General features: G+C 63.5%; 2 protein-coding genes across 5 annotated transcripts in view; one reads left to right on the plus strand and one right to left on the minus strand.

Moving 5' to 3' along the window:
• The window catches only part of PRKAG2 (protein kinase AMP-activated non-catalytic subunit gamma 2), a 142,232-nt gene that overhangs the window by 24,374 nt on the left and 95,081 nt on the right, over positions 1-22,777 (plus strand). For all 3 annotated transcript variants that reach the window (XM_016163918.2, XM_016163919.2, XM_036230627.1), the window contains 2 exons: positions 10,957-11,028; positions 14,729-15,008. In XM_016163918.2, coding sequence (XP_016019404.2) covers positions 10,957-11,028; positions 14,729-15,008 — 352 coding nt within the window. Of the gene's footprint in view, positions 1-10,956; positions 11,029-14,728; positions 15,009-22,777 lie in introns of those variants that run through there.
• Positions 371-21,832, minus strand: LOC118610741. Of its 2 annotated transcripts, none has more exons than XM_036230644.1 (2): positions 20,747-21,832; positions 371-4,732 (listed from the first exon to the last, which is right to left on the minus strand). In XM_036230644.1, the coding sequence occupies exon 2, from the start codon at positions 2,282-2,284 to the stop codon at positions 1,376-1,378; it is 909 nt and encodes a 302-aa protein (XP_036086537.1). In that variant the 5' UTR covers positions 2,285-4,732; positions 20,747-21,832; the 3' UTR covers positions 371-1,375. The 2 variants fall into 2 exon arrangements, with proteins under 2 accessions (XP_036086537.1, XP_036086536.1); XM_036230643.1 differs by lacking the exon at positions 20,747-21,832 and adding an exon at positions 11,533-13,553.

The raw sequence follows: 22,777 nt of genomic DNA on the forward strand, positions 1-22,777 counted from the left end.
AAATCGCAGAGCCTCGAAATGCTCTTGCCAGCTGGACGTGCAACACGGATCCAGCTGGATGTGCAGCACAGATCCAGGGGACACTTGGAAAGACGGGTGGCTTGAGGAGGAGGCGAGGACGTGTTCCCGCCAGGCCGCGGGGCGAGGACAGGGGCTTGGAGCGGCCAACTTGGGGGCCTGGGAAACCCTCTCTTCTCCGTCCCTTGGGATGGGGTCGGGATGCCCCTCCAGGCCCTGCCAGACCCCTGGTGGTCTCACTGGCGGCCACCTGGCAGCTCTCCCCAGAAGGACTCCAGGGCATGGGCCATCCACACAGTGGGCTCTGCCCGCGTGCCCCACTGGGGAGGCTCCCCGGTTGTCCAGGTGTGGTGCCCCTCACCCGCACCGGAGTCTCCCGAGGGCTGCGGAAACGTCAGCCTGGTTCCGCCCAGCCCCTCCGAACCGGAACCGCCTGCGTTCCCAGCAGCACCTTCCACATGCCGCCAGGGACCGGCTTTGCCGGGGAGAAGACACTTAGAGTCGACCGAGTGCGAGTTGACCTTTTCCCCTCCTGCTCCTTCATCAGAAGAGGAGATTCCAGCCCGTTTCGCCCAAGGTCCAGCTAGGCACCAAGTGTAGCAGCCTCCCCCAAATCAGCTTCCTCTGATTTCATTCATGGAGAAAGAAAAGGCAATCGTCGTGCGATTGCAAAACGAACAGACAGACAAACAACCCGGAGTATGTTTTGAGACTCCCGGGCACCTGGGTGCTCTGGTGCCCCCTGAGCCTCAGTTTTGAAAGATCGTCTAACAAGCGTTTGTTCACAAAGTCGTTAATAAATAATTTCTGCGCTGAGTCACGCCCGATGCCAGCCTTGGATGATCCGCGGTGCCGGACCGATGACGTTCCGGCCGACCGCAGCAGAGACGTGCGGTCCTCCTTGCCGGCGTGGTCACGGCCAAGCACGCCATTTCCGCCCCACCTCCGAGAGTCTGGGACCCCCGCGAGAGCCTCCACCGCTGACCCCCCTCGACCAGAGATCAGCCTGCGTCAGTCCCTCTTTGCTTTCTTTCGTTTTTGCTTTGAGAGTTTTTTTTTTTTTTTAGTAATGAATGAGGAAGTCGGTGCTTGAGCAATGTCGGAGCTCAACGGGACCACACCCCCATCTGTAGGGACTTCTCCCTGATCCTGACTCGTCCCCAAGGGTTCAGAGACCCTGCGCCCTGTCTCGCCGGCCGGCCCTTCCTCCTGTGAGTTTTAGATAGATCTCCACGGATAGGAGGATGTGGTTGAATCTCCCTCTTTCCCTTAACGAGCTCTGAGAGGACGTCCTAGGGTCTGTATGACATAACATCTTGCCCTAAATAATGGCATCCTGCCCATAAAATCAGTTCGGTCACTGAAAGTCATCGCGTTTTCCCAACCACGCCAGCAGGCAGTCGCTGACAAGTGCCGAGGACATGCTCGGCGAGGCGTGTCTTCCTACACCCTTCTGGCCTGAACGGAGGCCCGTGGCCCGGGGGGCCCCGTCCTGCACACAGGGACATCTCAGTGACCAGGTCCTCCCGAAAGATGATGGTGTCTCACCCAGTGGGATGTGGGAGGCGGGCCTCTTCTTTGCTTCCTCGAAAAACAGTCCTTGTGTTTTGTACCTAATTCCCTGCGGTGGCAGCAGCTGATCTAGAAGTTTCCGCTGTTCTGGTTTTGGCCTCAGAGCCAGTGTTTTCTGTCCATACCCCCTTAGATAATGAGCCTCTCCAGAAAGGAATGGGGTTTTTTTTGGCACCAAAAAAGCAAACAACAAAAATAAACTAGCAAATTCCTTGTTTGGCTTCGTCAGGGCTATGGTCTGTGGCCATGGCTCCCCTCCCAGGAACCTTCCTACACTGTCCCCTGGGTCCCCTGCCAGGCCCTGGGATTGTCCACCCCCTCCAGACACGCCAAGGCCACTTGGTGGCTGCAGCCAGCACCTGCCGCCATCTGGAGCATGGAGGCCACAGGGTCCACACCAGCCAGCTGGGCCCGAGAGAGGGGCCTGGGTTCTCGGACCTTCCCTGGCCACGAGTGTCCCCTGCTTACTCATCTCCTCTGCCTGAAGGCCAGGCCTTAGACGAGGTCCCCTCAGTGCAGGGCCCTGAGCCCAGGTGTGTGCAGTGCGCCTGCTCCCCTGCATTCTAGAAGGACTCGGAGCCAGGGACACGGGACAAAGCCACCGCTCCTGGTCCTGTTCCCAGGTAGACCGATGACCACGGGCCTCTCCGGAGTTACAGGCAGGCGTGTAGCCTCCTGCAGGCTCCCCACGCATTCCTGTCCTACCCACAAACGCTGGTTCCCACGTGGAGCAGCCCCGGGGGTGCCCAACGTGGCCCTCGGCAGGCTCTGCCTGGGATTAGGGGGAAGTGAGTGGACGCCCACTCCTGGACCCACCATCCTCCAGTCACAGGAAGACACAGAGGATGTGGGGCGACTTACTCCCAGAGGTTCCCAGAGCAGGTCACCCTCTTGGCCATGTCCACAAGCATGCAGGACTCCTGGGAAGTAGCAAATTCGCACAAGCCAATGAATGACAAAGGAGGGTGATTTGGGACACGAACTTTGTCACCAGAAGAAAGAAGTGACGATGCCAACAGAACTTAACGGAGGGGGTGGCCTCAAACAGGGACGATGGCCAACTTTCACTGCGTGCCCAGGAGGGCCAGGCCGGGAGCCAGGAAGTCACAGTCAGCCCGAAGGGGCATGGCATCGTAGGGAACCAGGCGAGGAGTGGCAAGACCAGGGGCTGGTCCTGGCCATGACGTCCCGTGACTGCGTTATTTCCCCGGGTTCAGGCATCAGAGGACCAGGGGGTCTGCAGGCCTGGGCCAGGTGGGTACAGGTGCGGACAGAATCCACTCTGAAGGGCTCTGGGTGGCTGATTGCCCAGCACTGTCCGCTCTCAGGACATCTGGGGAGACACGGGCTCAGCGCCTCTCTGAAATCTGCCCGTCAATGCAGCCTCGGAGCTCGTCCAGTGCGGGGCGGTCCGGACTGCTCTGCCCACAGCGCAGCGAGCCGGGCGCTCCATTCCGGGTCCGTGTGTGCGTGCACGGGTCCCTGGGCCGCAAACGCTGTGAGACAGTGAGATGCGTCCTCATCTGGTTCTACATGACATCGGGGTGGCTGAGTCACCCTCTCGATCGACTTCACGTGCCACCGATGGGCGAGGCGGGTAGCTTGGAAGCCGGCCAGACGACCCTGGGGCAGCCGGGTCACCCCGGGGTGCCAGCGAGCATGAGCTGCGAGGTAGAGTGCTCGTCGTGGGCGTGTGCCCCGAGTCACGCGGCAAGCCCTGGTGTGCCCGCCGGTCCTCGGTGCCGCCGCGGCCTCCGGCCTCCTCGTACCTCCCTGCCTGTCACGTGCGGGGCCGGGAGAACCGCCGAGCACCTGTGGGAAGCGGGGAGGACCTTTTGGCGATGGTTTTGTCAACGCGCACGTGCGATCTCCTGCGCTGAGCGCCGTTGGGGCCTTTGGCTCCTGCTCCGAGTCCCCGAGTCCCCGAGCCACGCTGGTGGGGGTTGGGAGCGGGAGGAGGGCTCAGGGCCCGACTCTTGCACAAGACCATCCTGCACGGAACAGGGCATGTCTGGGCGCCAGCCAGCAGCGCCGCAACCTTACAAAAACGTCCCCCGGGTGCCAGTTTTACCCTAATTTGTGGTGTCCCTCTGCAGTTCGTCCTCTAACGTAGACCAAACCCACTTGTTTTTTGTTTTTGTTCCTGTGGTGCCCGCGCCGCCCTCGGGGTGCTAGGCGGGGCGGACGGGGAGGCCGTTGGGGGCCTCAGGTCTGACCGAGGTCTGTTTGGGTCTATGGGACAGACCCACAGAGGCGTCAGCCCTAAAGCTACCACACTGTCTGTTGGTGGCTTGGCATATGATTTGTGGATAAATTAACATTCCAGAAACTCAGAAATGGCCTTTCCAGACCCTGAAAAGGTAAAATTGTAGAATGTCAACTGAAAAGAGCCCTAGAAATTAAAGGCCATCCCTCCTCTCAAGGCTGGCTCACTCTTCCAGTCCGTCCTTGCCTTCAGAAGGCCCGAGTGACCCAAGAGGGCCCGCCAGGACGTCGTCCCCTTATCCCGAGGCCTTGCCGTTTGCCATGCTCGGCGCTGACACCAGACATTTCTACGTCAGTACGAATGAGCTTATTAGCGCCTTTTCCAGGATCCGTTTTGATCAGGGGAAAGACAGGCTGCCATTCGCGTGACTCCACGTGTGTGGGACTGGAGGCGCAAGCCACTCGGGTGACTAAGACGGGGTCCTCGCTATGCGCCGGCGGCAGGTGCACAGAGGGACAAGGGTTACAACACAGCGCGATCGATCGGGTGCCAGGCGGAAGCTCACGCAACGCTGGCCGGCCGAGTGGCCTCAGACTGCTCGTCTCCGCATCACAGGCGAGGCTCGGAGAGGCGCGGCTCTCGCGTGAGGGCAGGACTTCTCTGAACCCGCTGTTCTTTCTGCGAATATTCTCCCGTGACCGTAAAATCAGGCTGCGTGGGCCGTTCCCTGTTTTTCGCTGAACTCTGCCAGGACGCACCGCCTTGCGCCTCCATCTCTGTCCTCTGCCAGCTCTTTCCTTTGTGGATTTCCCACAGTCCTTGACCAAGTAAAGGCCCTGCTGTCTGTGCGGAGACCTTCTGCCCACCAAACGGCCCGCTCACCTTCCCGGGGGCGGCCCCCCAAGTCAACAGCCACCGGCTCCGAGGGAGGGGATTCTGTGTCAGTCAGAGAAACAGGGCCGAGAGAGAGAGAGAGAGAGAGAGAGAGAGAGAGAGAGAGAGAGAGAACTTACACGTTTCTTAGTTACGTTAATGTTAATATGTAACGTTACTATACCTATGTGTTCTTAACGTACACACGTTACAGATTTCCTTAATGTATGTTATTACAAATTGGTACGTTCAGTACACATGATACATAATTAGTATCTAAGTGTACGCTGTGTTACATAGGTACGCAGTAAGGGGTCTGTATTTGTGGGGGCTGCAAGTCCTCCATCCTCAGGGCAGGCCAGCAGGGAGTCACGCAGGAGTTGCGACCAAGGTCTTGGGGCAGAATTTCTGCTTTTGGAATTTGTTCTATGTTTGCTCTAAGGCCTTTGGCCGATTGGGTGAAGCCCCGCCCCCCCGCCCCATTATGGAGGGTCGTCTCCTTCACCGAATGTCGGTGATCACAGGTGCTGACCTCACCTGCAGATACCTTCACAGCAGCATCCGGATTCGTGTTTGATTAAACCGCTGTCCTGTGGCCAGGCCGGGCGGACACACTGTTTAACTGTCACAGACTCTATGGTGGGCCTTGGTCAGTGGGGCCCAGGGCTCCCTGTCCGGGCCACCCTCTCATCCCCTGGCCTGGGCCAAGTGCCACCAGTGCAGATTGGAGTGTTGTGGATCGAGCAGCCTGCACCCCCGGCCACACCTGTGGAAGGGAACCTGTTGGTGGCCCGTGGGGAGATGGCCGCCTCAGACCAGGTGACGTGGCTTCTCGCCCGTCTCTCCTGGGGCCTCCGGGCAGTCGCCTCCCGCCCTGCTGACCCACATCGCCTGTCACCTCCACCCGGCTTGTCCCCTCCCACTCCCTTTTTTCTGGGAAGAACTCGGGCTGGAGGAGACGAGAATCTGGGTCGGTTTAAGTTCCTCATCCTCCCTGGTGAGCAGAGGCTGACCCAGCCTGGCTGGGAGCGTTTGCCTCGAAGGGGTCATGTCGGGGGCCTAAGTGCAGAGGGGCTTGCGGAGGGTGGGGGGCCTGGGCAGTGGGGCTTGGGGCCCTCAGGCACCAGAGCACATGCGTCTCAGAGTCCTCGGCTGTCAGCCGGGGGCCAGTGGGGACTCCGAAGGTTCCACTCGGCTCGGTCAAGCGGAGGCCGCCTACGGGCAGGGAAGGCTTGCCGCCTGCTCACGGGCAGACGGCGGGTCCCTAGCAAGGGCTCGCTGGGCCGCCCGTCTCTAGAGCTGCCGTGCACGAGCCGTTCGGCACCCCGCCTTGCAGCCGGGGGGGAGGGGCGAAGACCTCCCGCTGATGACAGGCAGGGGCAGCCAGGGTCTTTGCAAAACGCTTCCCCTTGACGTCAGGCCCGGGGTGAGCGCGAGACTGTCGCCCCAGGCGTGGGTGACGTCCCGTGCCCTCTCCGCCGCTGTGATCGGTGAGGACGAACGTGTCCTCGGCCGGTGGCCCCTCGCCACGGCCAACACCGCGTGAAGACTCACACCGCGCGGAGGGCCTCGGGCCGTATCACCCAGCCTGCCACGCGCAGGCACCAGGCCTCGTTTTACAGATGGGAAACCTGAGGCGTGGGAGGCGAAGGTGGCCGCACACGCCCGAGTGAGGAGACGGTGGAGGCCCCTTGTCCGCTCGGCTCTTGGCTTTGAGAGAAGCGTGTAGTGCCGACTGCGGAGCCCCCGGGTGAGGAGTTACGGGCAGCGGGTGCGGGGAGGGGAGCCCCGAGCCGGCTGCGTGAATTCATCGGGACCTCCAGGTGCAGGGAAAGTGAGAGGTGGCCGCAGGAGTGGACAGTAGTGGACTCCCTCTTCTCATTTACTCCAGGAAGCGTCTCAGCCCACAGTCACAAACCGCGACGTCCTCTGCGGAAAACAGGGGACTCTGGAACGTCTCCCAGAGTTAAGTTTAGGCTTCCCTGTCCCTCCCCTGCTGCCGCGTTCCAGTGATTCGGAGTCTGTTTCTGAGAGCGGTTACATAACACGAATGTTTTTCAAAGGCTCCAGTCGCCCGCGGCTCGGTCACCGCCCCCCGCGGTGGCACCAGGAGTTGCCCATTTGGTGGTTTTGAGGTTTTGTGCCGAGCCAGGCCATCTGGAGACACCTCACGTGTGCCTCCTGCCCGAGGGGCTCACCGAGGCCCGCGCCGGAGGTGAACTTCAAGCCACAGCACCCACAGGCCGGACCCGGGTGACGCTAACTGGCACGAGACACCTGGCCCCGTTAGTAATGGCGAGGAAGAGTCCAGAAGCTGAGCTGGCCACGCGAACCCGAGTGACCTGTGCTTCCGAGAACGCCACTCAGGGCATTTCCGGGATCACGCCGAACATCCCCTGGGCACATCTGGCATTTGCACTGACAGCCCAGGTACTTGAGACCGAGGGTCCTTCGAGATCAATTGAGAAACCAGAGGGTCAGCACGGGAGAGGCAGGTCAAGACACCGTTAGGTGGAAAGCCAGGTGGGCAGCCGGGTCACGCCCTCAGCCCTCCGCTGCGTCGCCCACGGTCATGGAGCCTCCGCCTGGGGGCCCTGAGCCTCGAGGGCAGTGGAGAAGGTTTGGCGGTTTGCGAGCAGGAGAAAGGGATTGTCGAGAGGAGGGCGAGATGCGTTGTATCCTCGGGGACCAGGGCTTTTTAAAAATGCTCCAGATCCCACCTGCTGTTTAGTTCAGCGGAGGAACGCAGAGGATGTGTGAGCTGGAGGCGCCTAACGGAGCGACCCAGCGAAGCCCTCTCCCCGGGCAGGTGGGACACTGAGTCCGGACGAGCCCGGGGCCCCCAGGCAGCCCCCGGCTCCGTCTCCGCGAACGGGCCACGCTCGTCCACGCGGAGGGACGCGGGCCCCTCGCCCGCCGTCACACGGCCGGGCAGCCTCAGACGGCGCTGGCGCGTGCCGCCCAGCAGGAGCAGAGGACGAAGGCCTTGCCGCGAGCGCGCCCGGCTCAGTGGGCGTCAGAGCGCTGGAAGCCTCACAGGAATGTTCCATCGTGACCGCGGCGCTCAGACCCCCTGGGTGGCCCTCAGGTGCCGGCCGCGGGCCCCTGACATTGGCGGCCTTTCTGTTTGTCCCGTGCTTGGCCTTTTGTCCAGCCTCCTTCTGGGGCATCCCAGCTGCAAAAACAGAGCCTGGGGAATGCTGAGCGGGCAGAGCCGCGTCCCGTGGAGGTCACCAGTGAGCTGGCTGCGAACCGCGTAACGTCCGTCACCTTACGGAGAAGTGTTGGCGTACGTGGGGGGCGCGGGGGATGAGAGCTGCAACCAGGCCCCCGACCTCTGCGGAGTGAGGGCGCCCCAGAGTGCTCAGCAGTCGCGTCGGGCGGCGGGGTGCGGGGCACCTTCTGCCCTCTGAAGCATCAGCGTCCGAATTACTTCTAATTAAGAAGCAGACCTTGAAGAAAAAGTCGCGTCGTCGGCCGCCCCGGGAGTGAGTCGCTGAGTCTTACTCATCCTCACCCGTCCATCCCTCAGTGAGGTCTCCCTGTGCCAAGGATGCTCGCCGGTCGCGGGAGCGCTCTGTGTTGTCACAGCTTCTGACACCGAGTCGTGGTGCCGAGCCACCCCGAGGAGGTGGTGGAGTTCGACAGAAAGGGCTCCGGGCCGGGAGTGGGTGGGCCTGGGCTGCAGGGCCTGCTTGCCACCGTCTCGCCTTGGGCAAGAGGCTGAACCTCTCTGACCCTCAGTGTGTTCGTCTGTAGACTGGGATGCTGCTGCTTGCCTTTCCTACTTAAGTGGGCCGTTCCAAGGGCCAGATGAGGCGACTATTGGAGGATTTAAGAGGCACAAGCCAATGGCAGGTGAATGAAAGCCGTGCTATCGATGCCTCCCTTTTTTTGCCTTTCGACTGGGTTTCTGAAGACGGGGAGGGGTGGGGGGTCACATGAGCTGCTTTTAAGGTCAGCTCGCATCTCGAGAAATTTTCTCACACCCGGGGCTTTTCTCTTTGATCCTGATGCTCTGGACAGGCGAGGTCCTCAGCCCAGATCTTGACTTTGGCTTCCCCCGAAGTCGGTGAGCCCCGCCCACCCCACCCTCCCACCCCAGAGCACGTCAGCCGAGGTCTGCAGCGCGCCCTGCGCGGCCGGTGACGCGCCCAGAGTGTGCGGCTGTTTCTCGGCGGAAACCACGTCTCCCGGCAGAAACCACGTCTCCCGCGACTCTCGGTCGGTGTCTCAGGTGTCTCAGCGTTGCCCGCCCGGCGCCTGGGGAGGTCCTGCCTGGCTGGCCCACGGGACAGGGAGGAGCGGGGGTGGGGCGAGGAGGAGATGGAAGGGTAGGGAGAGCGCGGGACGCTCTGGTGGGAGGGCAAGGCTCAGGAATCGCAGGAACGGGGCGAGTTACGAGGCCCGGGCCTCCTGGAATGTCAGCGGGCCGAGGCCAGGTCCCGGCTCCCGGTCCCGTGGCGATGGCCGCAGTCGGGAGATTTTCCCTCCAGGCCTCCGAGCTGCTCTCCGTTTCCTGGTGAGCGCTGGGAGATTAGGATCATGGAATGCGGGGTGGCGGGGGAGCCCGGCGGCAGGGCCCGCCGTGCGTGACAGGGCCCGGGCGCGGCCGGTCCGGTCGGTGCGAGGCTGAGGCTGCCGTCCACGCGCTCTGGTCGGAAGCGGCTGCTGGGGCCGCGGCGGGCCCAGCGGCCCGGCTCGGCTCTCTCACGACTGTCGACGTGAGTCAGCGGGAGGGAGCGTGGCGGGTCTCAGGGCCGGTAGGGGAGGGACAGGCGAGCGTTTGGGCAGAGGCTCTGACTGTGTGGAAGCCACGGCGCTGAACAGACGTCTGAGGGTAGTGATTATGGGAAACCGCAGAGGAATGTTCTGGTCGGAATGGGAGATAAGCATCTCCCCTCCCACACCTGGCTGCTCCCACTGCCCCGGGAGCTGTAGCCGCATGGGGCCTGCCTGTCCTCTGGCCGTCAGCGCCCCCAAGCCTGGGCCGGGGTAAGGGGCTGCCTTCCCTGCCCAGGAATTAAGCCAGACTCGTGCGTACCACAGGCGGGTGCCGGGCGAATGCTAGGCCAAAGGAGAGAGTCGGGGGGTTCCTCCCGCCCTGGGTGGAGTCAGAGGCCCCTTAGAAATGCAGACTGAGGAAGGCTGGCATGTGGCATGGTCACCCCGTAATAAAGGGTCGTCTGAAGTACTGTGGGAGCAGATACGAGCATCGATTCTGCCCGACGGGGGCCCCCAGCCAGAGGTCATGCTGGAGTTGGGCTTCGCGTGACACTCCGTGAGCCAGGATTTGGGGGCTCGGGCAGGGGGCCAGGAAAGCGCAGGGCGCAGGAGGAACGGACTGGGCGTGTCTGGGGCACGGCAGCCAGCACCTGCGGCTCAGGCCGGGCTCCTCGCCAGAGGCCGGCCCTGTCCTGGAGGGGCAGTTCTGGGAGCCGGCGGCGTGGCCCTGACTGAGCAGTCCAGATGGCGTTCCAGACGGAACAGCCACGAACACACGGCCGTGCTTGGAAAAGCCACGAAGGGTCCGCCTGGGCCGTCGCTCAAAGGACACAGGGTGCAGGGCGCCTGAGAAACAAGGCAGCCGAGGTCAGTAAGTCCGCGGGGCCGGGACCAGAGTCCGCAGGGCTGGCGGGGAGCTCCGAACAGCGGCTTGGCCAACAGTCCCTGGTGGGAAGCCGGCGGCTCTCCCCCTGGGCCGGCGGCCGAATGAGCATGAGGCCTGCCTGGCACATGGACCAATCAGCTAGTGTCCCTGGCAGGACCCCAGCCCCTCAGGAGATGCCGAGCGCGGCCAGGCTCGAGACGGTAGAAATAAGCCAACGCGCGAGAGGCCGGGTCTGACCTCTGTGCGCGTGAGAGTCGGCGTGTTCTGGTGGACCACGGCCCAGGCCACAGCGAAGGCCCTGGGCTTTGACGGGAGGGGTGCATGCCGTGACGCGCACGTCCTCCGGGGTCACCCCTCGAGCAGAGGTTTGGAGAAGGCCTGAAACCTGGAGGCCGAAAGGCCTGGGTGACAGGCAGCCTGAGAGAGCTGTGGAAAAGGGGGCACAGACCCGGACTCCAGCAGCCGAGGAGTGGGGGTGCTCGGGACGCCGAGGGGGGCTGGTGGGTCGCCATCCCCGCCTTCGACCGGCATGCCATCCGTGTCCCTCCCTAACGGTCGATGTGCTGGGGGGACTCGGGAGGGGGCGGTGATGCACAGAGAGCCACACGCAGCCCTGAGCGAGCACGTGGGCGCCCGAGGCCACCGTCATTGACCGCGTGCTCCGTTTGCGTCCTAGGACCTGAGTTCCTTCGCCATGCCCCTCCTGGACGGAGACCTGGAGAGTTCAGAGAAGCCTTCCTCTCGCAAGGTAAGGCTGCGTTTCTCACGGCTCACTGGAGGTGCCAGCGAGGCAGCGAGAGTCCAGGACACGCTTCCCTCGGCACTCGCACCTCTGCTCCCACCTGCGCTCACACCTGCGCTCGCACCTGCTCATCCACCTGCACATCCACCTCTGCTCACCTGCACATCCACCTCTGCTCACCTGCACATCCACCTGTGTTCCCACCTGCACATCCACCTGCGCATCCACCTGCACATCCACCTCTGCTCCCACCTGCGTTCCCACCTGTGTTCCCACCTGCACATCCCCCACCTGCACTTTCACCTGCATCTGTTCCCTACATCTCGTGTCCCCCTGATGTGGCCTGGAGACAGGGCCTCGGATGAAAGCTGCGCCCATGAGGAATGGAGGGGTGGGGGGCGGCGCGGGCCTCGGGTCCGGCTGACTCTTGCCCGGATCTTTCCTTGGTCCCCCCCCCGCCGTGCCTGCCCCCGCCCCATCCCTGGAGGACGGGCATGGCCTCCTCCTGACCCGAACTTGGCAGCTGGACTCCAGTAACCTCTAGCTGCGTTGACACAAGGCCCCCTTGTCGACGGCAGCGCAGCCAGGGTCTTCCAGACAGCCGGGGAAGGGCCTGCCTCCACCGGCCAGATCGCGCCCCTTCATCTTAGCGACGCAGCTCAAGATGCAGACGCCCCAGTGCGGGGAGCACGGCGCAGACTCCGCTGACGTCTGGCCCTTTCCGAGGGCGTGACGGTGGGAGGCGGGAGACGCCACCAGGCGCCTGACGGGGAGAGAAGGGGGAGGACAGGCGGGTCGGAGGGGACCCTGCGGGAGCCACTGAGGTCTCCGAGGAGCGGGGACAGCCCCCCGCCGGCCTCCCGTAGGGAGTGCCGCGTCTGGCCGGGCCTCAGACACGGCGGGGGGACTTCTGTCCGCGCTGGCTCTGGCCACGGTGCCTCCCGGCTCCTCTTTTTGTCTGGACCACACGGTCTCAGACTTGAGCTGCCGCCATCGGCTCGCTGGATGCTCCCTGCAGCCTCCGTCCCTCGCCTCGAGCACAGCCAGCTCCGCACCCCGGTCCCCTCGCCCGTGACCCCCACGCCTGTCCGTCGCCCTCGGGCTCCCAGGACACACCGTGGGTCACTCGCGAGGCCAGCTTCCCTACCCCTACGGGCTCCTCACTCTCTCACACCCACCACCCTCTTCTTCCCTTTCCTGCACCTCGGGGAGCAGCCAAGGGGGGGCCCCAGGTGACCTAGCCCTGCCTCAGGTGCTGTCCCCATAGCCGTGCAACAGACGGCCCTGTCCTTGGAGCTCTGCCTGGCAGGTGACCCGTGAGCCAGGGGCACACGGAGGGTCTCCGGGCCTATCTTCTGATCCAAACCCAGGACTCATGCAGTTACGTTTATAGAGTGTTTGATCTCGGCCCGCTCAAGGTCACCAGCCGCGGCCCTGTCTCTGGTGGCCTCAGTGGACACCGTTGTCCTGCAGGGAACAGCGTGTGGCCGTGTGGGGCCCTCTCACCTCTCACTGTCGGGGGGTGTGGTCAGGTCCTGCGGTCCGGTCCTGTGGGAGAAGGCTGAGCCCAGCCACGCCCCCCGTTCTGCCGTTTTCAGGGGAGGGGCCCCTTTCCAGGCCTTCCCCCTCTGGCTCGATGGCTGAGCCCCTGACTGTGGGCCTGGAATTCTGAGTACAGTGGAACTCCCTGCCCCCCGCCCCGCCCATCAGATAAGGTTCACGCCGGTCCCCGAGGCTGTTTGTGGCTGGCTTTCCGTGGCGTTGGCCCAGCTTCCCCCGTGACCTGTCCATGGTGGCCCGAGTGGATGCTCTCAGCCTGTGCTGTCCGCCGAATCTCCTCTCCAGCTCTGGGACACCTCCGCCATCGGCCCGTCCAAAGCCCTTAGCTTTCGGTGCCTCCCCCGATCCAGGACCCTGCGATATGCCGTGTTACACACACACACACACACACACACACACACACGCCCCCGGAAACGTTCTCCACTGCTCATTCTCGCGGCGGCTGCTCTTGCCTGCCGTCCTCCCCGACCTCGCAGGGGCCCTACCCTCTTTCAGGGACCCGGCTGTCAGCCTTTGCTCAGAGGCTCCCTCCTCCCCAACATCATCACTGGCCAGAGCCCAGCGAGCGTGCAGGACGTCTCTGGGGTCAGCCTTGCCGGCAGGTCCTGCGCAGGACTCTCTCCCTCTGCCCTCGGACTTGACCTTGGCCCTGTCCCTGGCGGCTCCGCCTCCCAGCAGTGGCACATGGTATGAGGGCGAAGGCCGTGGGCCCCGAGGTCCCTCTCCACCAATGACCAGCTCCGCGACCTTCGCTCTGCCTCCAGCCAGCCCCTCTCCCAGCTCCGGGCTCGGTGGCCCTCAGTGAGCGAGGGTTCGCAGGGACGAGCATGGTGTGACAGACGGCCTAAACGCAGCTGGCCGTGCCATTCCCCCGCCGACACACTCTCCTGGACCCCTCACACACGCGCGCGCACACACACGAGGCTCCACCCCGCATGCGGCCTCTTCCCGTCCTTTGTCCCGGCCTCCCCAGCCGACCACAAACTCCAAGGACCCGTTAGGTCGACGACGATGGCCGATCGAGCAGGCGCGAGGCTCGTCCTACGTGCCATGAACTGCGTCCCCCGCGGCGTTCCCGTCACCGTCACGACCCCGCGAGAGGACGCGGGTCCCCGTCGGATGGACGAGAGCACGCGGCGTACGTCGTGTGGCCTGGGGCTGGAAGCAGAGCCGGGTGCCAGCTCCAGTCTGTCTCCCTGCGGTCGGGCGGCCCCCCATGCGTGCTCTGCCCAGCGCCCCCACCCCGTGTCCACAGGCACACGCCACCCGCCCCCGCCCCCTCGAGGACCTGAGGATTCAGAAAAGCTTCAGAAAGCCTGGGTCCCTTAGGCGGGTGGGACAGTGGCTCAGCGGAATACTCTAGAGACGGAATCTGAACGCTTTTCGCATTAAATGGCTAGAAAAAGGAAAACTCGAGGTTCCCCGCAGGGAGCCGACTTTGAGTTACCTGCTTCCCGCAGGGCGTGGTCTCGGGAGCCTGCTTGCTCAGGGGAGGCTTTGGTACGGGGTCCAGGGAGAGGTGGGCTTGCCTTTGAGGCTCCCTGAAGGTGGTAGCGCATCCTTCGAGGACACTCAAACCCAGTTTTGGGGCGCCCTCTGGTGGTGGAAGAACTCGTAGGGGTCCTGGGTCCAGGCAGGCGCCCGACGTGGACAGAGGCTGGAGCGGGCACCGAGGCCGCCTCCGGGCACACCTGCCTCCTCAGCACACCTGCGGTCACCAGGGGCTCGGCGCATGGCCTCGTCCTTGTCCCGTGAAGCGAGCCTCAGAGGCTTTCAGCCTCGTTCACGTTCTTCCTGCTCCGTCAGCACCTGCAGGGTTCCGGTGCCAAAGCAGCGAGGGGCTCAAAACGCACCCCTTCCCGGCGCCAGGCCCTGCGGGCGGAGCCCCAGGCCCGCTGCGTCCCCGCGGCGAGGAGGTGCGGGAGAGCAGAGCGGCACCTCGGGGAGGAGGCGCGAGGTCTGGGGCAGCAGGTGGCCCCTTCTGTTTGTAGACGCGCTCGGGGCTGTTTCTCAGGCAGGGCTCCCAGGAGCCGCTCGGTGACCGAGGACCTGAGGAGGGACACATACGGTAGCGATGGGTATGGGCAGGGCGGCGGTCTGAGTGCCCGAGCCCCGAGTGACCCCACCCGTTTGCCCGTCTCTGCAGGTGGACAGCCCCTCCGGCTCGGGCAGCCCCTCCAAGGGGTTCTTCTCCAGAGGCCCACAGCACCGGCCCTCCAGCCCCGTGTCCGCGCCCATGCGGCCCAAGACCAGCCCCGGCTCCCCCAAAACCGTGTTCCCGTTCTCCTACCAGGAGTCGCCCCCGCGGTCCCCTCGCCGCATGAGCTTCAGCGGGATCTTCCGCTCGTCCTCCAAAGAGTCGTCGCCCACCTCCAACGCATCTACCTCGCCCGGGGGCATCCGCTTCTTCTCCCGCTCCAGAAAAAGTAAGACGCGGACGCTGTCGTCGCGGGCGGGTGCCGGGCTGCTGAGGGCCCTGCCGCGGCCGCTCGGGGGCCGACCGGGCCGGGGCGCCGACCGCGACCCGGCGCCGAGGGCACATGTCTGCGCCTCTCTCCCGGGGGCACACCCACCGCCCTCCGGAGCAGCGCCGGCTCCGCGCGTCACGTGCACTGACCCCCGCGGGGTGCCGCGGCCCCTGAGGAGGCCCCGGCCACCCGAGCAGGGCCTCCCGCCTTCCCGCGCTCGGGCCTGGCCCCAGGGCCTGTGGTTTGGGGTCGGGGCACCTGCCCGTGGCTGTTTCTGGCAGATCGAGCCCGGGCAAGTGGGATTCATTAGCTGGAGAAACGGGGGAAGGCTCGTGGGTATTCGTGATCCAAGCATGAAATACCCTCAGCCGAGCGCCGTTGGTCACAGCTGGACATTCCCAAGGCAAGCTGTGGCGCGGGTGGAGTCTGTTTTCCTGTGTCTGGGTGCGCCCCCCCCCCCCGCCCCCCCGCTCTCCTCGGCTCTGACGACGTACAAGGTGTTCATTCAGGGAGACGGCAACTCGGAGAGAGCAGCCTCGCGCTTGGGCATCGGGGCTGGGGGCGCGGGGTCCGCCGTTAGCTCCAGGCTGCCCCTGCAGGTCCGCGCGGCAGGCGACCCACAGGGCCAGGCCGCAGAGTGCCGTCTCAGCCTCCGTGGCTCAGAAGGACAGGGCGGGGCGGGCCTGTCTTCTCGCTTTTCTTTAAACTTTTTTATGGCGGTGCAGGGTCTTGTTCCGAGTACCCCTAAAGTCACCACCCCCCCCCCCGCCATGAATGGGCCTACGTGTAAATGCAGAAATGTCACATGACAAAGCAGCTGTCATGGCTGACGTGACCGGGTGACGGGGAGTTGCGAACTATCTATGTGCAGCCTGATGGGACGAGTGTGGCCGAGCGCTGATGTCCCGATGTTCTGGGGGGCCCCTCAGCGTCCACGACGGGGACCCCGAAATGCTCAGTATCCCATCCGCACCTGCGTCACAGCATCCTGTTTCTTCAAAGGTGGCCTCACGCATGTGTTGGCTACGACGGAACTAGGCCGTTAGTTTTCCGGGTGGCCGTGACAACGTTCCCCGACCTGGGTGGCTTCGACAGCAGCAAATCATCCTCTCACAGGCCTAGAGACCAGAAGTCCAAAATCCGGGCGTCCGTAGGCTCGCGCTCCCCCCGAAGGCGCTCGGGCAGGGTCTGTCCCGTGCTGTTCTTGGCTTCCGGAGCGGCCGGCAGTCCCGGGCTGGTGGAAACGTCGCCTCGGTCTCTGCCTCTGTCGTCACACGGGGTCCTTTGCGGGTCTGCGTCTGTGCGCTTCTCACCGGCTCATGTAAGGACACCTGTCAAGCTGGACCGAGGGCCCGCCCTGTCCAGTGTCGTCTCAGTTAACTACGTTCACCACGACCCCGTTCCTGAGTAGGGTCACACACTCTGAGGTTGCTGAGAAGACGTGAATTCGGGGAGAACACTTTTCGCCCTGACACACAGGTCGTAGGAGAAGCCCAGACCCCGTTCCCGTCCCGGGCTGGGCCGTCAGGGATGCCGGTGTCGGGCGGCCAGCCTACCAGGGCTACTTGCGAAGGGACGGCCTTGGGGTGCCCTGTAGGAGGGACGGTGGGGATAGAGGGCGGGCCAGCAGGAGCCCACGCTGCCTTCTTCAGTTCGGCGTTTTAAAGGGCCCTTCAGTGACCTTGGCTAGAACGTAGCCCGTGTCAGAGGTCTGTGGTGGTCAGGTGCCGTGGGGTGGGCTGCTGGTCAGGGCTCTTCTCCGCCATCTGCGGAGGCGGCCGTGGGCTGGGCTCGGGAAGGCCCCGGAGTGGCCGGCTGCTGGTCAGACCAGCGCGGGCCTGGCCCACAACAGCTGCTTGTGCCGTCGCCTTGAACCAGCCAACCCGGGTCCTCGACTTGCCCCGAGTGGAAACCGACTAGCCCAGCCCTGTCGTCGGTGAAGCGTGAAGGCGGGGCCTTCACCGGGAGGCCCCTCAGGCCCTGCCACCTGACTCCGGGTGTGCGTGGAGGGTGCCCCGTCTCTCTGCTCTTCCTCAGTCTGTGCCCGGATCGAGGTGCCCAGACTCCGTCATTTCCCAAGGTCGAGCTTGGGAGTGGTGCCGTTGGCCCGGGCGGAGTGCCTTCACCTGCCACGTCCTTCCGAAGGGGTCGTGGACACACTGTGGTTACACTAGCCCCTGGGAGAAATCTCGTCGTCAAGAAAAGCTGGACTTCTGAGCAACTGGGTAGTTTTGTCTGATAACAAAATGGCCCAGTGTTCCCTGTCCCCATTGCCTGCTGGAAATCTCAGAGCCAGATTTCCGTTCTCAGGCGTGTGTTTCTGAATCCGTTTGTGGTCCCTGTCCTGTGCTTTCACACAGCTGTTTTTTCACCACGAGGATGATAACCTTTTGGAAGGATTTGGGGGCGTCCGTGGAGTTCCGGAAGGGAGGGAGCCAGGCCCGCTCCGATGCGTACGCGAGCTCAGTGAAACCATCACCTGACATTAGGGAGAAAGGAGGCGAGGAGGAAGGAATTGTGAGCACAGCCGTTTTCGAAGGGGAAGTAAGAAAGGAAAAGGAGCTAATTCGGTCTCAGACACCCCAAGAGTGGGAACGGGACCGCAGGCGGCCGGCGGGGTCCCGCGTGCCGCGTCCAGGCTTGGGACCAGCAGCTACAAGGCCGGCGGCATCCTGTGCCCCGGGAGCAGAGCCGGAGCTGTGTTCTGGAAGGATCTCCTCTCTTGCAGGGTCCGCTCGTGCGGAGCGGCTACAGCCCCTCAGCTTTTACCCTGGCCGACCGGCCTGGCGGCATGTTGATTCAGGACGCGTCTCGGGTGTTCAGGGGTTTTCAGCAGCCCCACTGTGTGCTGGCAGGCCGGCTCGCCCTTGCCGTTCGGGGTCAGTGACCCCAACCAAAACCACAACCCACTTTTCTGCTCCTTCCCCTAATCCAATGGTCAGCCGACTACAGCCTCAGGACAAAATCCGGCCTGCCACTTGTTTCTAGAAATAAAGTGTCATCGAAACAGGCCCACTTGCTTCTGCAGAGATCACATGGCCCACAAAGTCTAAAGTGTTCACGTCAGTCTTAAGTGGCCATGTGACAGTGGAAGCTTCCAGAACTGCGAATCCTTATCCTCGAAAGATGTTTTCTCAGCTCGGTGTAGGACGAGCTTGCTTGCTTTGGAGGTGACAAAAGGCAAGTGCGTGTCAGTCAGTATGTTTATAAACTACAAATAATGAAATTAAAGTTGGATTTTTAAAATTTTTTTAAAGCAGAAATCGTGCACGTCAGCAAAGCAGGACCTTACGAAGGGTTTAGTTTCATATTACCCAACTGCGCTCCGTAATCACTGGCGGGAATTATAACACTAAAGACCTTCCGCCTGATAATCATGCGTGATTATACCTGTCACCGTGTGCAGTCTCATTGCATCACGTGTGATGATTGTGTTAAGCTTCGTAAAAGCTCTACGAAGCATTATTTTCACTGTCTGCATCCAAGTGGAAACCAAGCCGCGGAGAGAGTGAGTCACTGAGCAAAGACCGCACAGCTCATAAGCGGCAGAGCCACGATTTGAACTCGGGGGGTCTAACTCCCAAATCTGCTTTTAGCCCGGATGGGAAGACTCCACTGTAAAGGGCGAGTTTTAGGAATATAAAGCCCACGATAGGACGGCTAGCTAGCCATGTGGCCCCTTACTCACTCCTTACTACACAGAAACCATTCCCACATGGAACAAAGCTTTCGAGGTCATTTAGATGTCCCTGAAGTGGGGGACGGTCTCAATCTCGGCGTGCCAGGCCTTTGTGAAGAGTGCAAAAAAAAAAAATGTGTGTGTAAACACGACGGGGGTGTAGACAGCCTTGCTCGTCGTCCCCAGAAGCCCGTGGCTTTCGCCCTCAGACCCTTGGTCCACCAATCGGGGCACAGGGAGCAGGCGGACTATGGCAGGCAGGGCACGGAACTGTCTACGGGAGAAAGGCATCGGTGTGTGATGGGGGCCTGGGTGAGAGAAGGTTCTGGAAGGTGGACTGGCGTTCAGGAGGATTCGGGAGCCTCTCGGAGAGTGAGACCAAGGACGGAAGCCCGGTTACTGTGCTGAGCAGGACGGGGGGACAGGGACAGGAGAGGTGGAGGGCACGTTTGCAGGAGCGTTACCGTGTTCTGGGAACAGAAGCCCGCCCCCGGCGCCCGCCCTGCCCCTCTGAACACCTCCCCACAGGCGCCCTCAGGGGCCCCGCCCCTTGCAAGGGCCTTTCTTTACCTCCATAGAAAACAGAAGCCGTCTCCCCTACGCGCTCTGCCTTTTCTCCATGAGAAATAGCCTGTATTTACTAGCTTACTTGCCTGCCTTTCCCCACCACGATGTCAGCTCTGTTGTGGGGCGGGGGTGGGGGAGTCTCCGCTTTGCGACAGGCTCCTTCCTCCGCGTGGAGAACAGCGCCTGGGACCGAGAAGGCATCCGACAAACCCTCTTCCCTACGTTCAGCAGTGACTTCCCCGCCGGCCACGGCTTCCTCAGACTCTGGGCTGCCGCTGCTCCTCACACAAGGCACCCACCTGCCTGGACGCACCCTGAGGCGGCAGCAGGTCGGGGAAGCACGACAAAACTCAAGGACGGCACGGGAAAGACTCACTAAAACCCGACGACCGCGTACAGATACGCATCTCGAAAACGTCAACGTGGAAAACAGGCGCTCCGTCGCCGGCCACGGGCTCCAGCTCGGGGTCTCTGCGAGCTCTCTCCAGGGTCCTTTGAGTCCCTGCGAGCCAGGTAGGGCTGTGAGGAGCCGGAGGACACACTGCCTAGGTGCTGACCCCGACTTGTTAGGTGCGTCAGCAGGTCATAGACCAGCATGGAGGCTTGGGTGCTGGCGAGTCTGCCTCTTCTCCTCACACCGCCGCGTGGCCCTCTGCCCTCGGATGCTACTCAGAGTGCTTGCCAGCCAGGCGGGCCGAGCACCGGGCTGCCGGGGACAAAACGGGGTCTCGGCCTTGGCACCAGGGGCACCTTCGTCCTGGCGGTTGCGTTTTTGGGGTCACCGTCTCGTTGACGGAGGGGCAGTCGGAGGTCTCGGCCGTGGCCGTGTGCTCCTGGCCGGGCGGCATCTCGCTCGCTCTCGCCGGCCCGGCCGGCCCGGCACACTGCCCGCTGGACGCCGGCCTCTCCCGCCCATCCCACCGACGCCCTCATCAGCGCCGATTCTTGAGAAACTCGCGCGCCCTTTCCTTCTCCTCTGGGTGATCCTGGCGCGGCGGCGTAGCCCGCGGCCAGCAGAGTCTCAGCGCGGACGCGGAGAAGGGGCCATGCTCGGCTCCGTCTCGGCCCCCTGGGTGTGCTTCCAGGCGGGGCGCCTGCAGACGGGGGCTGACGAGCCCCTGGGCTGCGGCCAGGAAGCGCGGCTTGGCGGAGAATCACGTGCAGACGACCCCGAGCGGCAAGTCCGGGAGACCACCGCTGACCCCTGGGAGGAGACGGGTCCCTGGAAAGTGAATTTTGCCGCGGCCTCACAGCACCCGCCATTTGCTGCAGCACCTCTCCTTTGGACAAGGGTCTTCTTGCCAGCCCCCCACCACCCCATTAAAAGGAACTGGATTTGGATAAGTACCGTTGTGCAGCCGTAGTGACGTCGGAGGAGCAAAGACGCAGTTCTGCAGCCCCCCCGGCTCCCCCCCGGCTCCCCCCCCCCCCCCCCCCCCCGCCCACATACCCTGTGTGAGGAATGATGACGCGTCTCTGCGTCCTTTCTAGAAGACTCCCGTGTGGGCTGAACGTTTCGTTTCTCTATTATGCGGCTGTTCGTGCCACAGAAAAAGGAGACGAAATCGAGTCCGAAACTGCCGTTTGCCACAGTTCCTGGAGGCACATTTGTTTCCCGTGGGCTGTGCACACAGGAGACGCTCTAAAACACGACTGAGTGACTCGTCCCCTCGAGGTCACAAGGTCACCTGACCCCTGCATACGATGCCACCGCCACCACCATCAGGGTCCGGTTATCAGGTCAGGACCGCAGGGGTCGTACGGGAATGATGACGGAGTTAGCAGGCCAGCGCTCCCTGAGGAATTAGGCCAGATACGGTATTTCAGGCACTGTGAGGTCGATTACAAAAAATGCACAATTTCCTTTCATCCTTATAACACCTCTTATGAGTTGAATTGTGTCCCCTCAACAAAAGCCGTATTGAAAGTCCTAAGCCCCGGTGTCTCTGAGTGTGACCCGATGGGGAGAGAAAGGTCTCTGCAGATGTCATTCGTTGAGATAAAGCCGTGGCAGAGTGGGGAGCGGAGCTAATCCAGCGTGGCTGGTGTTTTATAAGACGGAAAAGAGGCGCGTAGGAGGAATGCCACGTGACAGTACAGGAATTAGGGTGACGCGTCTCCAAGCCGAGGAGTGCCGAGGCGAGCCAGCAACCACCAGACGCTGCCAGAGGCCGGGAGGGGCCGCTGCAGATTTCGGAGGGGGCGGCCGGCCCCGCTGGGCTCAGCCAGCCTCACGTTTTTTCTGGCTTTGTGGCCGAGTGACCACGAGGGGGCGCCATAGCCTCACTTTCTGAGCTGCACCCTGGAGGAAATCAGGGGCGCAGGGGCGGGGTTGGAGGGGTGCGGCTTTGCGTGGGGGCGCCGGGAACCGTGGTCCCCACGTGAGGCATCTGGGCTCTGAGGGGACGGCCAGGCGGGTGTGGGGTGCCGGGCCGCCTGGCAGACGCGGGAGGGCGCAGGCGTCCAGGTCAGGGGCACCTCCGAGCCCTGGGCCGGGGGCGGGGTGGCAGGGTCAGGGTCAGGGTGGTGGGGTCAAGGGGTTGTGGGGAGACAGGGTTTGGGGGTCAGGGGTGGTTTGGGGGCAGGGTCGTGGGGAGGCAGGGTTTGGGGCTGGGGCCGGGGGTCTCGCAGGCCAGGGCAGGTTTGGGGCTTCACTGAGTGACCCCGGAAGCCATCACGCGGTGCTGCTGAGGGAATGACTTGCAATCTGGATGACCGGTCTGGCCGCTGAGGTGGTAGAGGTGGCTGTGGGCCAGCGGGGCCCCTGGAACGACCGGGGATCCGTTAGGATGGTCTCCCGCCCCCTCTGACAGCTCACGGAGCCCGGCCTCGCCTGAGCGCCTGACCCGATGGCACCTGCCCGGGGCGGTCTGCGGTCGTTTCAGGCGCCCGCGCAGGCCGTGTGCCCCGAGGTCGCGTCTCTGCTTCCGCCCTGTGGCAAGTCGTGCGTCCCCCGTGGCGCATGCTCCTCCACGCTGGTCCAGCACCGGGCAGAGCCCCGAGCGGCCCGAGCCCAGGCCTCTGAGCACTGCCCTCCCTGGGAAGGGCCCGGCCTGGGCTGGGCTCGCGTCTGCGTCCAAGTGAGGGGTGGGAGGGAAGTGGGGGGAGCTTGCAGGGGCGGGGCTGGCCGTTGTCAGGACTGCGAAGGGGCAGAGATCCCGGCCGGGGCGCCCCTCCTGCCTGAGGCCGACGCCGGCTTCAGGGGCAGCTGTGGCAGAGGCGCTCACGCCGGAGGCCGGCGCGAGGGCCGGAGCTGAGGCCGTGTAACCGCGCAGAGGTTCCGAGCCCTCAGCCACATGCGACAGATGCCGTTTGGAAGCGGTCATCGGTCCAGAACCCCGGGCGCATGCGGCGGTGGCTGGCAGGGACCGAGGCACGGTGGCATTTCGCCACCTGGCCCCACACTGAGCAAGAAGTGGCGTCTCGTCTGCGTGGGCAGCAGCCCGCACCGCGTGACCAGTACTGACGGGAGTCAGCCCCG

The sequence above is a fragment of the Rousettus aegyptiacus genome, unplaced genomic scaffold (genome assembly GCF_014176215.1).
Source record: "Rousettus aegyptiacus isolate mRouAeg1 unplaced genomic scaffold, mRouAeg1.p scaffold_m13_p_13, whole genome shotgun sequence".
NCBI classification, from domain to species: Eukaryota; Metazoa; Chordata; class Mammalia; order Chiroptera; family Pteropodidae; genus Rousettus; species Rousettus aegyptiacus.

What these genes read in the sequence shown, in the direction of transcription:
- LOC118610741 (XM_036230644.1), bottom strand. Translation starts at nt 2,284, where the DNA reads ATGCGTGGGGAGCCTGCAGGAGGCTACACGCCTGCCTGTAACTCCGGA.